Source organism: Trichogramma pretiosum, unplaced genomic scaffold, assembly GCF_000599845.2.
Source record: "Trichogramma pretiosum strain Unisexual culture from Peru unplaced genomic scaffold, Tpre_2.0 scaffold28, whole genome shotgun sequence".
Classification (NCBI taxonomy): domain Eukaryota; kingdom Metazoa; phylum Arthropoda; class Insecta; order Hymenoptera; family Trichogrammatidae; genus Trichogramma; species Trichogramma pretiosum.
In genome coordinates this window covers 1089867-1108741 of record NW_019641710.1, presented here as the reverse complement: position 1 = coordinate 1108741, position 18875 = coordinate 1089867, and the positions used below count along the sequence as shown (strand labels likewise).

General features: G+C 44.2%; 1 protein-coding gene across 1 annotated transcript in view; it reads left to right on the top strand.

Annotated features, from left to right (window-relative positions):
* Positions 1 to 12650: 12650 nt before the first annotated feature.
* The window catches only part of LOC106658961 (transmembrane protein 132B), a 68464-nt gene continuing 62239 nt past the window's right edge, over positions 12651 to 18875 (top strand). The window contains exon 1 of the mRNA XM_023463219.1: positions 12651 to 12783. Coding sequence (XP_023318987.1) covers positions 12687 to 12783 — 97 coding nt within the window. The 5' untranslated portion in view covers positions 12651 to 12686. The remainder of the gene's footprint in view (positions 12784 to 18875) is intronic.

Here is an 18875-nt window from a genome sequence, read left to right as displayed (position 1 = left end):
CGATTTCTCACTTTATCTCAACTTGCTCGCCACTTTGTGTCTCCTAGACCAAGTAAGAAATAGAATACCTACGTAAAAGTGAAAATAAATTACAAATCGAATGATTAATTGTTATACTCGAGCGAGCTACGAGTGCTTGTTTTAAGGCATGGTCGGCTTTTCTTCACTACTCGAGCGAATACACGAGATCTCTACGCTCAAATGCACAAAAGTCTATAGAACAACTAATTACAATGCCAAAAGAGCTATCAATCTAGGTAGCTGCGGAAAATTACGATTCGCAATACGGGGTAACCCTTGTGATTTTTGAATGAAATTATAGAATTATTGCTTATCTCGGCACGGCTAGGGTCCAGTGGCGCATTAGAAAAAGTTACGCTCCCACAAAAAACTTCCATTTTCCGCTCTCTATGGCGTTCTCGATAACCCATGCCAGCCAGAGTCTGCCCACCTAAAATGCACCTCATTCTCCTATACCTACGTCGTATTTTACTCAGTGTATACATCGGCTGCATTTTTTCTTAATCTTTGTTAAAGAAAAATTGCCTTTTCTCACGCCAATGCGCTGCATCGTCATCGTCATCATCCGCGGATTTTAGAAGTTAATTGTTGCACGCCACCTGTATACGAAGGATGTGTGGGTACCCGATTTCACGAATTTTACTCGAGTCGAGTTCTTGTCGAGTCGGAAAAATTCAGGTACTCGAGTCATTTCGGATATCCGACTTTTTTCAAGTAGAGTCAACTCACCAGTTATTGAAAGGTTTCCAAAACTTGTGTATAACTGTTACACAATTGTGAATTTGAAAACAATTATCACATTGAACTGCTACGGTTTATGCCTTTCTCTACCAACATTTTATGTACAATGAATTTCCAGTTATTTTTTAATAGATAAAAATAAATAAAAAGAAAATATTATATGCGATATAAATGAATAAAACTTTTTTTCCAGTAAATGGAGATCTTGAAACAAACAACAAACTAAGAATGAAAAAAATAGAGTATTAATAAATTTGCCATTCAGAGCTCGACACCCGCTTCTCGATAATGTAAATATAATTATAATCATTTCAGGTTTTATAAAATAATATTTCAAAATTCGAAAACAGTTGAAAGTACTCTCAAAAAATTCGATTACTCGAAAAGCAATCGGGTACCAAAAAATTTGAGTACTCGATTGAATCGAGTCAAGTTTGTTTTGGGTACTCGCACACCTTTACCGGATATCCAATACCAAGTTTGTTATTACGGAAGATAGATATTATAGTTAGGAAAAAAGTTTTTCAGCGACTTTATTGCTTCCTTTGAGAATTAGTGTACGCGGGGGAGAAATTTAATTTTCGTCGCAATTGACTCGTATCTCGTTGTCGTCGTCGTACTTGAGCACCGTGCAGCTGCACTCTTTATTAAAACAAGTCTATGTGTATACAAATTTTTTATGGCAACCAAATGATTTTCAAGGAAAAAATCGATGAAAAGTAAATTACAATTTTCATAGTTCTCCTATCTTCCCCTTTCACAAAGTAATCCACACGAAACGTCCTTACCGTAATGTCGAAGAGTTGGAAGAAAAATGCATTAGGCGAACTCGCGAAAAGTGAAAACAATCCCAGTATCTGTACTTGGCCCCTTTAGACTCTATATACATTTTATCAATAGTCTGAAAGTTCGACAATTCATTTTGATTTACAAGTTCGCCTATACGGAGAAATATTTGTTGCCGTGCAAGCCCGAGAGAGGTGAGAAAAAACTCGCCTCCACCTGTACTTTTAAATCAGAGTCGGATGTAAACTGGGCATTATTATTGATTACCGAATCCATTTGTCCAGGGAAAATTTCACGCCTTTGAACAAATGAAAATAGCGGTATAGTTGCGCGCGCGCCAAAGGCGAAGAGACGTGCTCAGGCGGAGAATGAATAATTGAGAATATCCGGGCGTCTCGCGTGGAAACGAAGCGCAGCCAAGACAGAACGCGAAAATAGCTAATCAAGCTTCGTGCATATACGAGGATGCTGTACGAGTATGTCCCTTTTCGTCCTGCACATAGTAGACGGCGAATTTGCTCGAGGCTTCGGACACACTTGTATTACCTGGCGTGGGCGTTTATTAGAAATAGCCTCGTGATTCGATTCGAAACTATCGATTTCGTTGCCGTGCACCGAGTCTGAACTCGCTCGGATGGATTCTTTTACTAAAAAAATTGGAAAAGAAAAAAATCGACATTCAATGTCTCGTGAAATATGAAACGATGTATCAAGGGGTCGCGAAGAATCATGGATAAGAATCATCCAAGGGATTCACCGAATTTCAACGGCTTCTGTGTAAAGTATCGCAGCTGTCGCTTCTCATCTCCCAGCTAGGTTTGCTCCGTTTCTTGCTTTTTTCTCTCTTTTTTTTTACGAAACAAATTTAATCGCGCAAAGAGCCCCCGTGAATTTTTACTGCGCACTTGAAATTCGTTTTCGTACGAGAACTTGGTCATCGAATTGTTTTGCACTGCAAAAGCGCATGAATATTAATTCTTGAGAAGCCTTTTTTATTCAAACAACTGAATTTTTCCAAATTTTATTATTGGTTGTATGAGATTTGTCGAGTATTCATTTATAGATACGAGGAAATTAAATGCTAAATGTTAAAAAAAATTAAATAAAAGACTTGAAATAAATTAATCATCATAGTTTGACAGGGTAATTTTTCAGTCATGATTGAGCAAGGAATAGTGTACACGTACATTTTTAAAATTACTGTGAAAAGGGCTGGCCGAAATGTAAAAACTTTGTATGAGATTTTTTCTTATTTTTGCGTTTCTTTATACAATAGCTTTGGGATCTACATTTTTTACCTATTATGATATACGTAGATAGAAAAAATTTCCCAAAATTTCGATTCTGCAGCGACGTTAATTCCATTTAGAAAATAATATTTCCCGGCTTGCATACCCTTTTCAATTTATGAAACGTATTAGCGTACTTGACACGGCTGTAAGTTTGTTTCGGATTTCTGAATTTTCTCTCTCGCACGCGTTCTTATGTATAAAAGCTTGCGGAGAGAAAAAAAAACGACAAGATCTCGTTTGTATTACATCGTTTCTTTTTTCCCCGTCATCTTCCATCCTGCTTATCGCGAGCGAGATAGGAATATAAGTGTTATGGATTCGCATAACACAGCCTCAGCTCGCACGTATGTGTGTGTGTACGCGTTGCACGCGCTGCCCGCCAGTGGCGCCACGCGCGGTGGCCTCAGGCCCGACGGCATACGCGACGGTCAGACAGGCTCGAGCGAGCGATGAGCAAGGCCGCAAGCGGCAGACGCTCTGAGATAAGGCAGCAAGCTGCGAACCAACCTTTTATTACTTTCACTGTTATTCTTCTACCTTTGTTAATTAAAATTAATCAATCATTAACTTTCAAGTGAGTTTTTTTTCATTTCGCCACCTGACACCTGACACTTTGGTTGAACCATAATATAAGAAACGTAAGCACATAAAAAAAAGCTTATCATCGTCCTTGACACTCCTCATCCATAGTAAAAAGCAGCTAGTCACGCGCGCGTATACATACGTATTTGGATTCGCGTATACCGCGGAGATGTTTTTTCTTCGTGTATCCTCGCCGAGTCTGATCCTGCAAAAATCCGCAAAATTTATACGATCCTCGCTCCTTTTTTTACATATTTTTGCGCGCTACTCGTACGCGTGGCAATACTAATCCAATCCTCTTCGAGAGTCTATTGTAATATTCATGGTCCGAACGATTCGTGTACGGAAGACTTGACAAATGTGGTCCTTTACGCGCCCATCCGCGAACGTATTACGCGCATGTCCTTTTGGCGGAAAAGCTCATGTGTGCGTGTGTGCCAGGCAGGTGACTTTTTATACGTAAGTGCAGAGCTCTCACATTAGCGTACTTACAAGCGAGAGTTGGATCGATAAACACTCGGCTTTATAATAACTGTACCGAGCACGAGTATAGGCGCGAGAATAGGTAAAGCGGCCTCTTTAATTTGATGTCGCCGACGCCGAGTCGAGTGGGCCGTGTCTGCGGCCATTAAGAAAATCCTATCGAACGTCGAATAATGAGCGGACTATTGCTCGAGGGTCGTATTAGAGTACGTAATTGTGAATTGGGCTATTTCTCATAATGAGCTCGCGCTATTTCATAAATTTATATATTCGAACTACGCCGGGCATCAATTGTACATTACGCTTGTGTAAAATATATCGCGATCACTCGAGCAACTGCTTTTATTGTACATCCGTGAGCTCGGCCGGTGATAACTTTGCTTCCGTACGATCGCGATTGCGACGATGATTTATCAAATCTTCACGAGCTGAAATGACAAGGTGGGAAAATCGACTGACACTTGCGAAGCTCGATCGAGCTTTAAATAGAACAGAGAGAGAGAGAGAGGCTGTCAAATTCGTACTCCTACGCATTTGTTTATTTGATATTTTTTTGTCTCTCGACGAGCGCATCAAAAGTCTATATACAATCAATGGTCGTGGCCTCAGTTCTCTCACGATAAGTCGAAAAGCAAATAAACAAGAAAAACACGGGCAGTGGTAGCGGCTCGCGCTCGTGCTGTTTAGCCGCACTACACGCAGCCGCTCGCGCTTATTATAAGAAAAGACAAGGTTTCAAGTGTATAAACACTTTGGGCGTAAAATGTGTTTACTCGGGCGCGTACGCGTATAGAAGCGCGCACGGCAAAGAGTTAAATCCGGAAAGCTCGACGTAATTGGCTCGAAAGTGCTCGCGTACGTAGCGTATAGTATGGGTGCGCGGGGGGGAGGACAAGTCCGCACTCGAAAATACACACAAACAAAGCAGCTGCGTAACGCAGTGCGAACGCGTCGGCACACAAAAGTGCGTGAGTATAGTGGCCCGGGCTTGCGAGCAGCTCGCCATGTTCGTACGAGCGCACAAACGAGTGCATCAAGTGGCCTTTTTTTTCAAACGTCCGAGCCCGATCTATGCGCACACGCGTCAAACGCTTTTATACTCGTTGCGTAATAAGGTATATGCGTACGCCTATGTGGCCCTTTGGAATATGGTCAACATTTCCTTTTGCCAACAGTAGGACATTGTGCGCGAGCGTCACAACGTTGGAGCGTTTGCATAAAATGTCGTACGAAAAAGTGAAATTTCGCCGATTTCCTCCAATAGTACATTCGATATTTGCCAAAAGCCTCTTGGGTTGAAACGCACACACTTTATGATCCGCCGTGATAATACGTTAATTATTCGTCATACATAAATCGTCGGAATTTCTCGGCATGAAAATACGAGCCAAGCTGTTGGTTTCTAATGCGCGTATATATTTCTAGCCACGCTCGTTCGGACGACAAATTATGATCAACAGCCACCTACCGATAGGATTACTCAAAATATGTATGTCTTCTTTTTCCGCGCTCGTTCTCTTTTCGTGGGTGTATAAACTCGTCTGTTACTTTGGTCGAGTTAGTTTTCGTTGTCATTGCCGCTCACGATGCACCGACAGCTAGTGAATAAAAGAGAGCGAGCTCCTTTCGGCTGTACGCACGTAACGTCGGCTGCGCGCGAGGAAGTTGACGTTGACGCCGCGCGCAGATGTGCGATTGCAAATTCAAGCCGGATACCGCGTAGTACTCTATCGATGACGTCGTGAATTCTGCATACGTCTGTTGCGATCGTGTGTGAATCTAGACGCGTGCCGAGGAGGAGGACGAGTATTGCCCCCGAGTCGGGCGAAGCTTCGTGCTGTTTTGCGCGAGCGACTTTCCAAAGTGCGCTACGGTTTCTGAGCCGCGCCGAGACGTGCATCTGTACATGAGTAATTCTTCGAAAAAACGCATTTTCAGAGATACAATCGCGGCAACGTTCTTTTTCACTCGATGCGGGTACCGACCATCGAGGGCTGTTTTTTATCACATCGTGTACAGTTGCCGTCGCTTAATTCGAAACGATTACTGAAGTTGATTGAATTGAAGTTAAACGAAAATTAAAAACAATGCATTCTACAGCGCCGAATCCATTCCTGCGATAGATTGGAATCCGTTTCGGCCATCGAAACGGCCCCGTTCTTAACAAACGGACGATATTTCTATCAGTGTAAAAAGCATAAATCAAGCAAAGTAAGGGGTGATGCCTACGTCTACCCCTTTACTATTATTATTATTGTCGCATATGTTATACACGCCAGTGGCCCAATTCACGATTACCACTCGTTGAATAAAAAGTTCTTCAGGCTAACAATAAAGCATTTTTATATCGCAGAAAAAAGTACCATGACATTTTTCACGAATAACAGATGAGTTTTATTGCATCAAGTTTTTTTCAAATTTTATACGCTTTTATGAAATCTTTCAAATTTTTATACATTTTTATTCAAACCGGCTGAAATTTTCAGCCATAAACTGATTGAATTCTTTCAACCTTTAGAAAAAAAAACATTTAAAAAATTTAAAACTCTTATAAACTTCTCCGAAATGCATCCTTTTATTAAACTTTATAGAAGTGTATAGGAGTAATCATTTATCAAATCGCGTGTTCCTGCGTGTTTTATGCTTCTGTGACTCTCAAAAACAATTCCCAATAGTCGGTACCTGCGTCAAGTGAAAAAAAATGTTGTCGCGATTCAAAAATGCGTTTTTTTTAAGAATGGCTCATATAACATATATGAATGCAAACACACCATGTGTGCATATGTATGCGTGACATGCACAGGCTTCTAACAGTATAGACTTGGATTGCGCGAGGGTGTGTGGGTGTGTGTGTTGGGAAAGAGGGCCAGAGACGAGCAGACGGCTACGACGTATTTTGCCGGAATTAAGTTTGAAACTTGCCGCATCGCGACAAGCTCTATATAGCTATACACATGCAGTGCACATGTATTGTGTATCAGGCGCGCGGCAGAGAGAGAGAGAGAAAGAGCGAATTTCAAGTTTCGCAACGAGATAGACATGCTGTAAATACGTATGGTTTATCGATAAATCAAAGAAGCTAAATCGATATGGTCTGGCTTAGACTTGGCTTGGTCGAGCCGCGTGTGCCGTGGAGCGGCAAAAGTTTCGGTCGCGGTGAGACATCTCGACAGATTTGCAGATCGCAAATCGACTCTGGAACTACTTATATGCCGATCAGTGACAAGTTGACACTTGCACATGCGTGCAATAGCGACATGTCGCATAAACGATCGCTGCATCCACGCTTTATAACGCGAACACGAGAAAAATGACCATTCCATCGAAGGAATCGCAGGCAAGGCGCGTCGGCCGGAAGTTCCATCGAATCCCTCAATCGACTGGCAATTATGAATGAAAAAAAAAGACTGAATGGAGCCCGTCGAGTACAAGTACAATTGCGTCGTGGACGTCGAGCGAGTGCGTGAATGGTTTACGCGCGCCATGTGCGAAAACGAAGAAACTCGACAGGCCGCGCGTTCTTGCCGCTGACAAAAGTTCCAGGAAAGACGGCGAAACGGCAATATAGCAGCTGCGCCCAGCAAAAGATGCACTGTGCAGCACACACAGCCGGCCGTAAGCTCTCGCCATAACGTAATAATATAATAATATCGCAGGCATGTAGCAGCGCATGTAGCAACGCGTATACGCAAGTTTCTAAATGGATGTTACACGCGCGCGTGCGTGTCTGCTGCTCTCAGTTCTCGAGTGCGGAATTTAATATTACTGCCTCCGAACGGGTTGCGAAGCTATAAACGATAGAGATTAAATCAACGACGAGTCGAAAACGATGGCAACGAAAAAAAAGAAAAAAAAACAGAACAAGAAGAGGCAAAAGCTTTGACGCATCTTGACTTTCGGAGAATCGGCTCGCGTTATTTTTACATACGATATCGCTAAATTTGCGACTCGGCTCGCGACTCTCTTATCGTCGCAACGAAAGCCAGTTTATATCGAACGCGCGAGGACACATTTATTTTTCGTGCTTACACAGGCGTGTGAGAGGCTCGTTCGGTACAAGTCGCTTTATGTCGCGCTTCCCACTTTGTCGCATGAACGAAATAGCCTCAGGATGCGGCGGCTTCCAACCTTATGTATATGCGACAATGTGTGTTCGCCAGACTTTTTCCAGAGTACATGTGCAATGGAGCAGCAGCAGTGCAGTCGGGCGATGATTCATCATCGTCGCCTGTCGCCACTCGGAGCCGGCTTAAAACGTCAGATTTTAGCGTACAATGTGCGGGATGTTCTTGCAGCATGTATGGGGCGACTGTTTGCTTACGTAATTATGGTTTTACGCTAACCGGAAGCGGCCGGCGACTCAAGCGGACACGATTTTACCGAGGCGAGATGGCTTAACGAACGTTTTCTTTTTCTTTTTTTTTTTTTAATTTTGTCGATGAGTATGTCACACAGAAACGAACGATAATTCGGATATTTAAACCATTCATAAGAGCGTATGTGGTGCATTATTTCAAAAGCGTGATATGACATGTCTTGTTATTGTAGCTATTAGAAAACTTTGAAAAAATGAAAACTAAGACGGTAGAACCTTTCATTTTACCGAATTTTACCTTCCGCAACTATAAAATTTCCATAAAAAAAGACCACATCGATTTGCCAGCCGGATAAACACACCAAATGTCCCCTCCGTGACCTGTCCTGAACTCAGAATCGATTGTTTTCACTCATTAAAAATATTTTTACAAGTATCCAGCAATATTGTGATACATGGGCCTTATTCTATACATCCTAAAGAAAGTTTTTTTGTATGACTCGTCATGTTAAATAGTCTCAAAACAATTGTACATAAGTTACAAATGTGTCCTTAAATTATGTGAAATTTTCCATCATTACAAATATAGTGCCAGTAAACGTGCTAGACAATAATTTTGACCTCTCTAACTATACGAGGGTCATCTTTCAGAACTAAGGTACTCGATTTTTACCCATAGAATATTCAAATCTTAGTTGCAGCTTCGCTATAACAATACTTGCACACGAAAATCGTACTAGTAAAATAAAGTGTCCCCTCCGTGATCGACGAGTTTTTGAGCTAGCACTTTTTATTTTTGAATCTGGTGGCGTAAAAACGTTCGTCTTTACAAACAATTTTTGTGCGTGATCGGAAAAAAAATTTTCAACTTTGTTGTCGTCGTGAAATTTGATGAAAGTGCGATTTGTCCCCTCCGTAAGTGTCCCCTCCGTGACAAATTTTCATGTTTGGAATAAGAAAATAAACGGATTAGATGATGGCCGGTAAAAAGTGAATATTCCATGAAAAAACAAAGAATCAAGTGTCAAAAACTACGGGGGTCCGGAAAAATTAAACTCAAAATAGAAGAAAATAAGTTTTTCAATTTTTCCAATATTGCCCATTTTACCCACTCCAAATATCACACTTTTGAAATAATGCACCATGTAAATGAGCACTCAAAATTTTCCTATTTACTATAAGTATCGGCCATCGAGAGGTATCTTTGTTTTTTGAATATCGAAACACTGTACAATTATGGGATTAGAAAAGGATGCAGATCTGTCGAAATCGACGTTAGCGTTGCGTGAGCTTTGCGTATTCTGTTGTGGTCGTTCGTTGAGGACGCGACATATTTACACCGAGACGATCGCGAATGTCACGCATATGCAATTGTTTGAACAAATATAAGCACGTATTTAATAGCAAAAGTTACCACGACCAAATAAGTTTCGGTCAGAGTCAACAGCGACGACGTTATTTAGCAAACATACATATATATCAGGTCTGGCTGGGCCGAAACTCGATTATCACACGGATCAGCCGCAGCGTAAGTTTTACGCGCATAAAATAATAACGTCTGTACATGTAATAATGTATAAAAGAGTCGGGGCGACGCCGTTCCTCGGGACATGTGTACGAGGAAAAACTCATTACGCGCGTGGGCTCTGCAGCGTACTCGATTACTCGATTTTTTTTCCGTCTCGAGTAAGTATGTGCGTTTCGTATACGTCGAGGGTGGTCTGGAATTGACACTTTTTTTATATATATACAAGCGTCTCTGCTGCTAACATCTTCTCTCTCGCTCGTTCTTTTTCCTCTTGGGCCGCGAGATCGTGGAGCGAGTCGAGCTTCTCGCTGCAAATTTCGAGTTCTCAAAGCCATGAAAAAAGTCACGCGGCTGCGCTCGTCATATGGGTTTGATGTACAGTTGGGTTTTATTAGTCAGCCAAGACACGGCGCACGGTCGTGTCTCCAAGAGTCATCGAACGTGCAGCGACGACTGCGAGATATCTCTGGTCGATCGGGCGAGCGTCGATTCAAGCAATATCAACGATTTTATTCACGTTTTGCGCTCGAGGAAGTCCACACGAATTCGACTGCACGTAAATTTTCGGCAAAAGCTCGAGGACATGTTTTAGCCTTGGCGTTTTATATCATATGAATATGCAGTTGCACATATCATAAGGGTCGGATTATTTCGAATAGCACGAAGAAAAAAAAAAGACCAACTCGGAGTCGATTAAACCGCGGCGTGGAGTCGCGAGAATGGAGAACCGGCGGAATATAATATAAAATGTACACTTCTCGGTATCGCGCTGCTTCGACTAATGAAAATTCAATTCACGCGGCCGTTCCAGCTAGACGCGTACAACGCCTATATTATATACTGCAGGTGTATAATAGGGCAAAGCTCGCGAGGTAGTGTGGGTGGAGCCGCTGATTACACGGCTACGGCAGAGCCGAGCTTGCGTCGAGGTATACTCGAAGATGCCGGCGATCAGCACCAATCGCACGATCATTCGAACGATGAATGAACGAGGGGTTGAGCTGCAGTCGGACTCGATGACGACTCGCCCTCCCCCGCGAGCCGGTAAGCATATGCCCGACGATGCGAGAAGTAGCGAGGCCTCGGAGGAACAAACGAGGACGTAATTTATTTCGTCGGATGTAAGGAGAGAAGTCGCAAGTGCGAGAGAAGTCGCGCGTCCGACACTCGCGATAATTCAGCGCACTGCACTACGCGTAGGCAGTGCAGCTGCCAAGCGAGGGGTGCGCGGGGGTGGCTAATACACCTACGTACATACATGCGTATGTATAGGTAGAGCAGAACAGGAGCGCCGTCGTCGAGTCGGTGGCGGTGGCGGCGGCGGTGCGGCGTTTAAGGCAGCAGCAGCCGGTCAATACTCTCTCCTCTCTCGCTGCCTGCGCACGTCCGTGAGCTCCGTCTTTATAGTAGTGCGCCTAGTATATAGCTACACACATACAGACGCAGAGATCTCCTTGGCGGTGCCGCCACCACCAGCGGTATATAGCAGCGCGAAAGAGAGAGAGAGAATAAGCAGCTTGGGCACTGCTACAGTCTGCCTGCACGAGTATGTGATACGTATATGTGTATGTACGGGTGGATCGACGTAGTGGTGGTGGTATATGTCTAGTCGGTGTGTTGGTGCGACTTGTTATATGTATGTGTGAGCGAGCGGCGCGCGCCTGCTCGCAGCGCCAAAATCCGTAAACGCGGCGCTCCGAAAGCAGCTCGCGCACCAGTACTCGGCTACGAGCCATTCCGTACGCATCGATCGGCCCCCCACGACACACCGACACACACTTACTTACATATAGCGCAAATAATATATAATACGACTCCACAGCGAGATACTCTACACACGCACGTGTAAATGTGCGTAGATTCATGCACCGCTATATACTCTTCCCATGCTGATTGTTGATGAACGCGTGTCATCAGCTGCTGCGCCGAGTGTTCAGTGCTCTCGATATTCAAATTCGTAGACAGCGACTTTGACTTTCGTCTCTCTGGTGCGTGTGTGCGTGCTGCACAGCAGATACATATATATATTGTTACGCTGCGAGAACGACGTCGCAAGCCCACTGCCGACTGCCTATAGCCACTACTTGGGCCGCTCTCGTTCAGGGACGAGAGAAAATGAACGAGATGCAGAAAGGTCAGAGCGAGCAGAAGATTCGCGCTCGGGAGAGAGCAGCGAGAACGACGAGCCTCCGTCCTTCTACTCTTTAATCTCTCGAGCTGCTGCGCTACAACTTGGACAGCACTTGGCTCTGCACGCAGCTGCATATTTCGTTCTATAGAAAGATAGATATCTTGGCGATTTTCAGCATGTTGAGCGCGACGTCTCGTGGAGCAGCGGTCGGCCACGACAACGATGAATCCTTTCTCGCTCGATGCGGCCAGCTTCTCGTCCCGACGCTCGGCAGCGGCTCGTCTTACTCTTAGATCGATCGTCTTGGCATATCTATTAAGATCACCCTGACTGATCGGCCCGCTTGCACACACACACACACACACACAACCAGTGTGAATCTCTCCTGGACGTACGAAAAACAACAGCAAAAATTTACGCATAATATATAATATACCTAGTGCAGCTCTCAGTGTAGTCCCGAGTGCGTCTCTCTCTCTTTCTGTAAGTGTACGTGATGCCGTGTGCAGTTGTCGCTCGCGACATTTAATACAGTGCTCTGTGCAAGTGTGACGGTGCACTCATCGTACGTGTGTGAGTGTGTGTGCACGTGAGTGTGTCTGTGCGCGAGTGTGCAAGCATAATTTTGTGAGCGGCTCTCTGCAAGCCCGCGATACACAAATACAACAACAACAACAAGCGAGCCCAGGCAAAGAGAGAAAAAACACGCCGAGAATCGCGAGACTGGTGTGTGCGCGCCTACGTTGTTGTGAGCAAAGCAGCAGCAGCAGCAGCAGAAAAGGAACAAGCAAAAGCAGCAACTCGAGGATGGAGCGCCGAGTAAAAGTAGCAGCGGCAGCAGCTCGACTGCAGAATCTCTGCTCGCTGGCTTCCCTGCTCCTTTTCTTCCTCCTTCTTACGACCGGTGAGTTTTTCTCGCTTATACATCTCTCTCTCTTGTATATTAACAGGCAAGATACTGCGCGCCCATTAAGGCGTCGATTCTCCTTGCAAGTTGCGGGCAAGGCTCTCCGGCCCATCCTCGCATAGCAGCATCCACGAGAGACTGCACTGGGATCGACGAGCGCGTGGGTGGCGTGCGTACGATACGCGCGCAGTTGTAACGTGTGCGTATACATGCCATACGCTCCATACAATGCAAGCTGTGCGCTGAAAAAGGGACGCTCGACTCCCTTTCCCTCGGCTCCCCAGCTTCGTCTTCTGTATCGACGACCGTGCCTATGTGCTGTTCGTATGCGAGAGCTAGACCGCAGCACGCGTAGCTCGATCCCCCGTGTCCCGTCCGCTGATATCTTTTCCCCTTGGCATTCGAGATCGCGCCGCTGCCTGCTCGACTGCCACCGTCCCGCACTCGCCGTGACAGCATTGCTGATAGCTCGCGCTCTTGCGCTGTCTATTATACGCGCCAATCACTGACAGCACTACTCGATACGCCGCCGATCATTTCTCTCTCTCTCTCTCATCCGCTTTGATATTGCAGCGTCGCCAAACAGATCTTCTCGCGTATCTTGTGTATGTGTATAGGCACAAGCACTTGCATCATGGGAAGTCGCTGGCCGGATCGGACTCACGCGACGAGAAGCCGTCGTCACAGTACAGCTTCTTTTTTCGCGCTGAGCTGTCTCAAGTGTATCCGGGGACGAGCTGCGGCAAGTCGGAAGAGAGCCGGCCTCTGATAACATACCGCGAGCCGTATAATACGTGTCTCCGATACATTTGTCATTGGACGAAATCATTCGTCGCTCGCCGACCGATCCGTCGAGACAAAGTTATCGCGACATAATATTATATTTTGTATGCTCTCGATAGCAGACGACTCGATAAATAAATGTACCCTTCTTAGCCTGCCTCGCTGCTTTTTCCATCCGCAGTTATTGAACGAAAAGTAAACAGCACATTTTATTAATGGCCGTGTCTTCCGAGTCGCTGACAAACATTCGTATACTTACATACTTGTACTTACACGCGTTCAAGTCGGCACATTAAAAAGATACCGGACTGAACTGAGAAGTGGTCTCGAGAGCTAACGTTCCAGTGCCTGTATAATATAATGCGTGCACGCCTGCGTTAAATCAGTTGTAAAATGGAAATACTCGGAGCGATGCGGGGGGAACGAAATGCCACTGGGACCGTGTTCCAGCATATATGTACGCGCGCGCGTACGAGATTATCGATAAACTTTTCATTTTTTGCTACAGCTAAAAAGAGAGAAATGATAAAAATAAAAGAAAAAGAAGAAGGAAAGAGCTGGAAAGGAAAGTTTAGCGTACGTACGCCTCCGGTCTTAACCGATGATGTATGTACTGCACAATGCGACTCCTTGTTTTTTCAACTCCCGTCCGCGCAAGCGTTTTTATTTTGTTTTCCAAAGCGTAACATGCCCTCGCTGTACTTTGTATAGCTACGCGTCCTGCGCAATTTTACGTCGACGATGTTGTACTCGCTGTATGACGCCGATATGCGAGCGAATAATACGTGCACGGCAAACAACAAAAAAGAACGAAAAAAACAAGAAGAAGAATATCCTACCGAACGCATAGAGAGAGAGAGAAAACGTCAACTTTTGACTCGCTCGATTCGGTAGTTGTTTTCCGCCTCTGATCGACTCCGTTTTCCTCCAGCTAGCTCCTGCAGTCGCTCAGGTAACATCTGTAAGCCCGCTTCTTGCCTCCGCTCAATCTCCCTCTTTTTGTTTGCCATCGATAAATTGGCCTCGATCTTGCTTCTTGGCCATGGAAACGCGAAACGATGATAAATGACAATTGTAAACGAGAAAAGATTCTTGAATAAAGACGCAGTTTTTTCTTCTCTCTAATAACGTACGCTTCGAGAATGGAGAAAAATATGCATATGTATGCGCTGCTGCAGCTCGGGAGTCACTTAAATGAGACATTTCAATGGGTACAATAGCCATTCGCGGAAGGTATCGGCGGAAGTTTGCCAAAAACGTCTTTTCCTTTTCAGTTTTTTTTTCTTTTTTCCCCCCATTCGTATAGGCTATGGTCATAAATCTTGGATGGTTAGGCCAGTGGCTGCACAGCCACTATGAATCCGATAAAAATATGGTCTCAATCGATTAGCGTCTATTTCTTTTAGAGCCCACGAGCGTATAGGAATTTTTTTTGCCACTCCTCGACCTGGATTATACCGATTTCGCGAGAGCACGAGAGCTATTTTCGCTATATTTATCTGCTGCTCCTCTGCGTGCTCGTGTGTGCATTACGTGTGCATGTACACATATATACATGGAACGTGTGTGGGTGTACGGATCCACATTGTGAAGCTTGCGATATTTACGAAGGCTTACGCGCGATGCCCAAAGGCAATTTATTGTCACCGGTGCCCGGCAGCAGCAGCAATAGTAATAAATGTTGGTCTCGCCGAGCGAGAGAAAAAACAACAACTAACACGGCAGATGAACGCCAGCAAGATGCATTATTTTCCAATTGAATTTCCGGGATGGACTTTATTTTTCGCTGTAAAGAAATGAGCTGAACTGCTACTCATGCCGCAGAATCGATTTCAATTTGCTGGAATGGCTTTGTCGTACAATCGATGGATACGGAGGAGGGAGACATGACTTTTTACCCAGTGTGTATGCGTAAACGCACGGTTTATTGGGATTTATTCGTCGGAAATAAAAATTATGGAAAAAATGTTGATGTACGATTATGCTGAATGGTCAGGTTAACGTAATACGCGTAATACGCGAGCGCACTAATTTTCCACGCGCGATATAATATACACAGTTGCAACGGCTGCTATCAAAGGATACATTCATCGATCGGGTGCATTTCATAATAATAAAGGCGATATAGCAGCAGCTTTGAATCATAATATGGTCCACATTACGATTATTGCACAATAGCGGGACTCATTGTTTTCCGTATTATCGACGCGATCGAATCGGAATCACATAAGCGAGAGGGAGAGAACGAGATGTTCTCCGAGCGATAAAAGGCTCGCGAGCTATTAAAAAATGCTAAACACACATAGGAGGCTACGCACACCTGCTCGCACACACTCCCTAGAATAGACCAACACAATCGTGGTCGTTTTACGTCTCTGTCGTTGGCTCGTTTTTATCGATCAGCTATTCCCAAGCTGATTTGCCCGTGTGTCCTTTCGCGCGTGTAATATTGACTTTTCTCGACTCGACTCGTCGCTGCTGCTGCTGCTGCTGGCCTTTTTTCTCTCCTTCGTTCCTGCAGGAATTTGCATTTTTGTCGTTGGATGGCCATTACGCTTGGCCACATCGAAATCGAGCTTCCTTCTTTTCGAATACACGTACACTATGTATACGAGCTTTCTCTCTCTCTCTCGAGAATTGCAATTGTAAGATTATTGTCCTAGACGTTGTTTTTCCGTAGAAAAAATCCTAAAATGCCATCACATTTTCTACCACGCTTATTTTTGCTTGTACAGCGTAAAACACGTTTTCGAGCAGACTAAAAAAACCTACCACCAAAACAATGAAGTGACTTATCTCGACTGCCGTTTCGCAGTTAATATTTTCCCGTATAAAAAACCGGTAAACATCAACTCGAAAGTTTTTCCCATTTTTTATTTATCATTTTATTTCTTCTTGCTCGAGAAAAAAAAACGTCTCGTCTCGCTTTCTCTACCTGCGATTCGAGGCAAATTAAACGAGGAAAAATAATAAATTCGCCAACGTCTGGGCGAGACAGGTCTGAGCTCGTAACCATCAGCATATAAACATCTTATATAAACTCGTCCTGTTTGCCGGTAAATTTATCAAAGATGAACAGGAGGAAAAAAGCGGCACACGTTTATGTAGACGCCTATGCAGACGTACAACACGAGCTTTGTGCATATCGTGCGCTTGCAGTAGCAGCAGTATCAGCACACAATGCACGAGGAACACGAGAGACGACAAAAATTCGCATGGCACAAAACTGAACGACGAGCAGATCTGCGCACACATACATACATAGCCATTCTCATTGCTCGGAGTGTCTCATTTTTCGTTGCTCAGCGAGTGGCTCATACTTGCTTGCCTCGCTCCGAGTCGAGCGTGTGCAGTTCAGCTTTTTTTTTTCTTCTTTTCCCCCTCATCCTCCTCCTCCTTCTCCTCTCGTACTAATTTCTCTCGTGGTTTTCAGTGTTATTTCCACGCCGAGTCTCCGCTTGTGTGCACTTCTTCTGTGCACGATCATTGCACTGTATTACAGCACGAATCTTCGACTTTTCCCAGTTTAATCGTGTAAATAAAAATATGGGAATAATAAATGGAAGTAGAGCGTGCGGTTTTTTTCTCTCTCTCTGGAACGAGCGAAATAAAACCGAAGATATACACATTAGCATAGCAGCGTACTTTATCTGCATCAATAACGATATTCTCGCATCAGAATTTGCCATTGGCGGTTTTTTTTTCATTGTACTCAATATACATACGTGATTGCACTTAGCAACTGAGCAATCGAGGCGTTTATCAATGCTTCATTCATTGATTTGCAACATACTCGTATGCGCGCCTTGGTGCATAATGCATATCTGATTATGATGTTGTTATTCTCTGAGTCAGAGTAGCTCGTGATTTTTCCATTCTCTAGTCTAAGATTGTCGTATTGATTATATAATGTAAAACCAACAATCGTTTGCTTGTTCTGTCAATGAATTTTCAGTGGAAGTACAGCGATACTAAAAAAGGTCTTTTTTTGGAGTCATTTAGATAATCCTTTCGCGAGTTAGAAGAGGTTCAATTTTGTTAAAAAATACCACGCTCCAAGACACTAAACGTAATTCGCGCCATGTATATAATCTACTCGCTGGATACAGTCTGGCTGGCTGGCGCGGCGTAAACAAGCTCCGACCTCGTTGCCCTCGCGAGAGAAGAGAGCATAAAGAAGAAGCAGTTTTACCTGCGCGTCCCTTTCGCCGTCGATCATTCCCTCTTAATTCTTGTTTTTGGCTCTCTTTCTGTTTCTCGTGGATAGCTTCTTTTTTCTTGGACTCGGAGCGAGATATACGTATACACACACACACACAGATCCACACTTGGATGCGGGGGATTTTTCTTTTACAACGAGCAGATCGTCTCGCCGTCCAGCGACTCCCTTCTTTTTCTGTTCTGGCGCGCCCTTTATATTATACCCACTCTTTTTCTCTCTTTCTTTCTTTCTCTCTCTCTCTCCCTCTCACTGTTATAATACATAAGTAGAGCGCCATGACGGTGCGGCGCCTGCCCCGAGAAATTGATTGTTTTTATTTTACTCCTTTTTTGGCTCGCTGTTGCTTCTGTTGTTGATATGTTCAGCAGAGTGCGCGCGCGCGTGTGTGTATATAGCCCGCTTAAGAGCTTTTGTTTTCTGCTTCTTTTTCTCGTGTCAAGTGAGATTTTTGCTTTGGCGCTTTTCGAGTACCTGAGCTGCTGCTGCTGCTGTTGCCGTTGTGTGTTGCAGCAAGAGCAGTAGCAGCGATGCCGAGTGGCGCTAAAATTGCATTTTTTTTCTCTCTCTTTCCCTCCCCATTCTCATCGCACGCGCAGTACACCCATGTAAGTAAAAACTGAAGCGACTTTGGTCGCGTACACACGTTCTGTACATTTATTAGAGTATAAACACGGCTGCAAGGTGTACGAGGCTCTGCAAACTTGTCGCATGCACTATGTTTTAAAAGACACGCGCCGATGTACACGGGCACCGATACAGGTTCGTGTAGGACATTGAAGCTTCAGTGGACACGACCGCGTAATGCGCCGCTTCAAAAAATTTTACCTAATGAAAAGTTTTACTTTACTCAATTTTTTGCCATCAACTAAATTCGTTTTACGCAAAACTACGTTTCACTCGGTCGTTTCATTTTATTCATAATATTTTGTTGATTATATAGGCGCGTTTGTAGCATCAACTTAAAAGTCCAACCTTGTTTACGTTTTAAAAACTTAAAACGAATTGATTAAACGTTCAACCGATCGCTTGCTCCAACTTCCATTTGCTGTTAAGTTTTAATTAATCACTTTGTACATCAATTTTA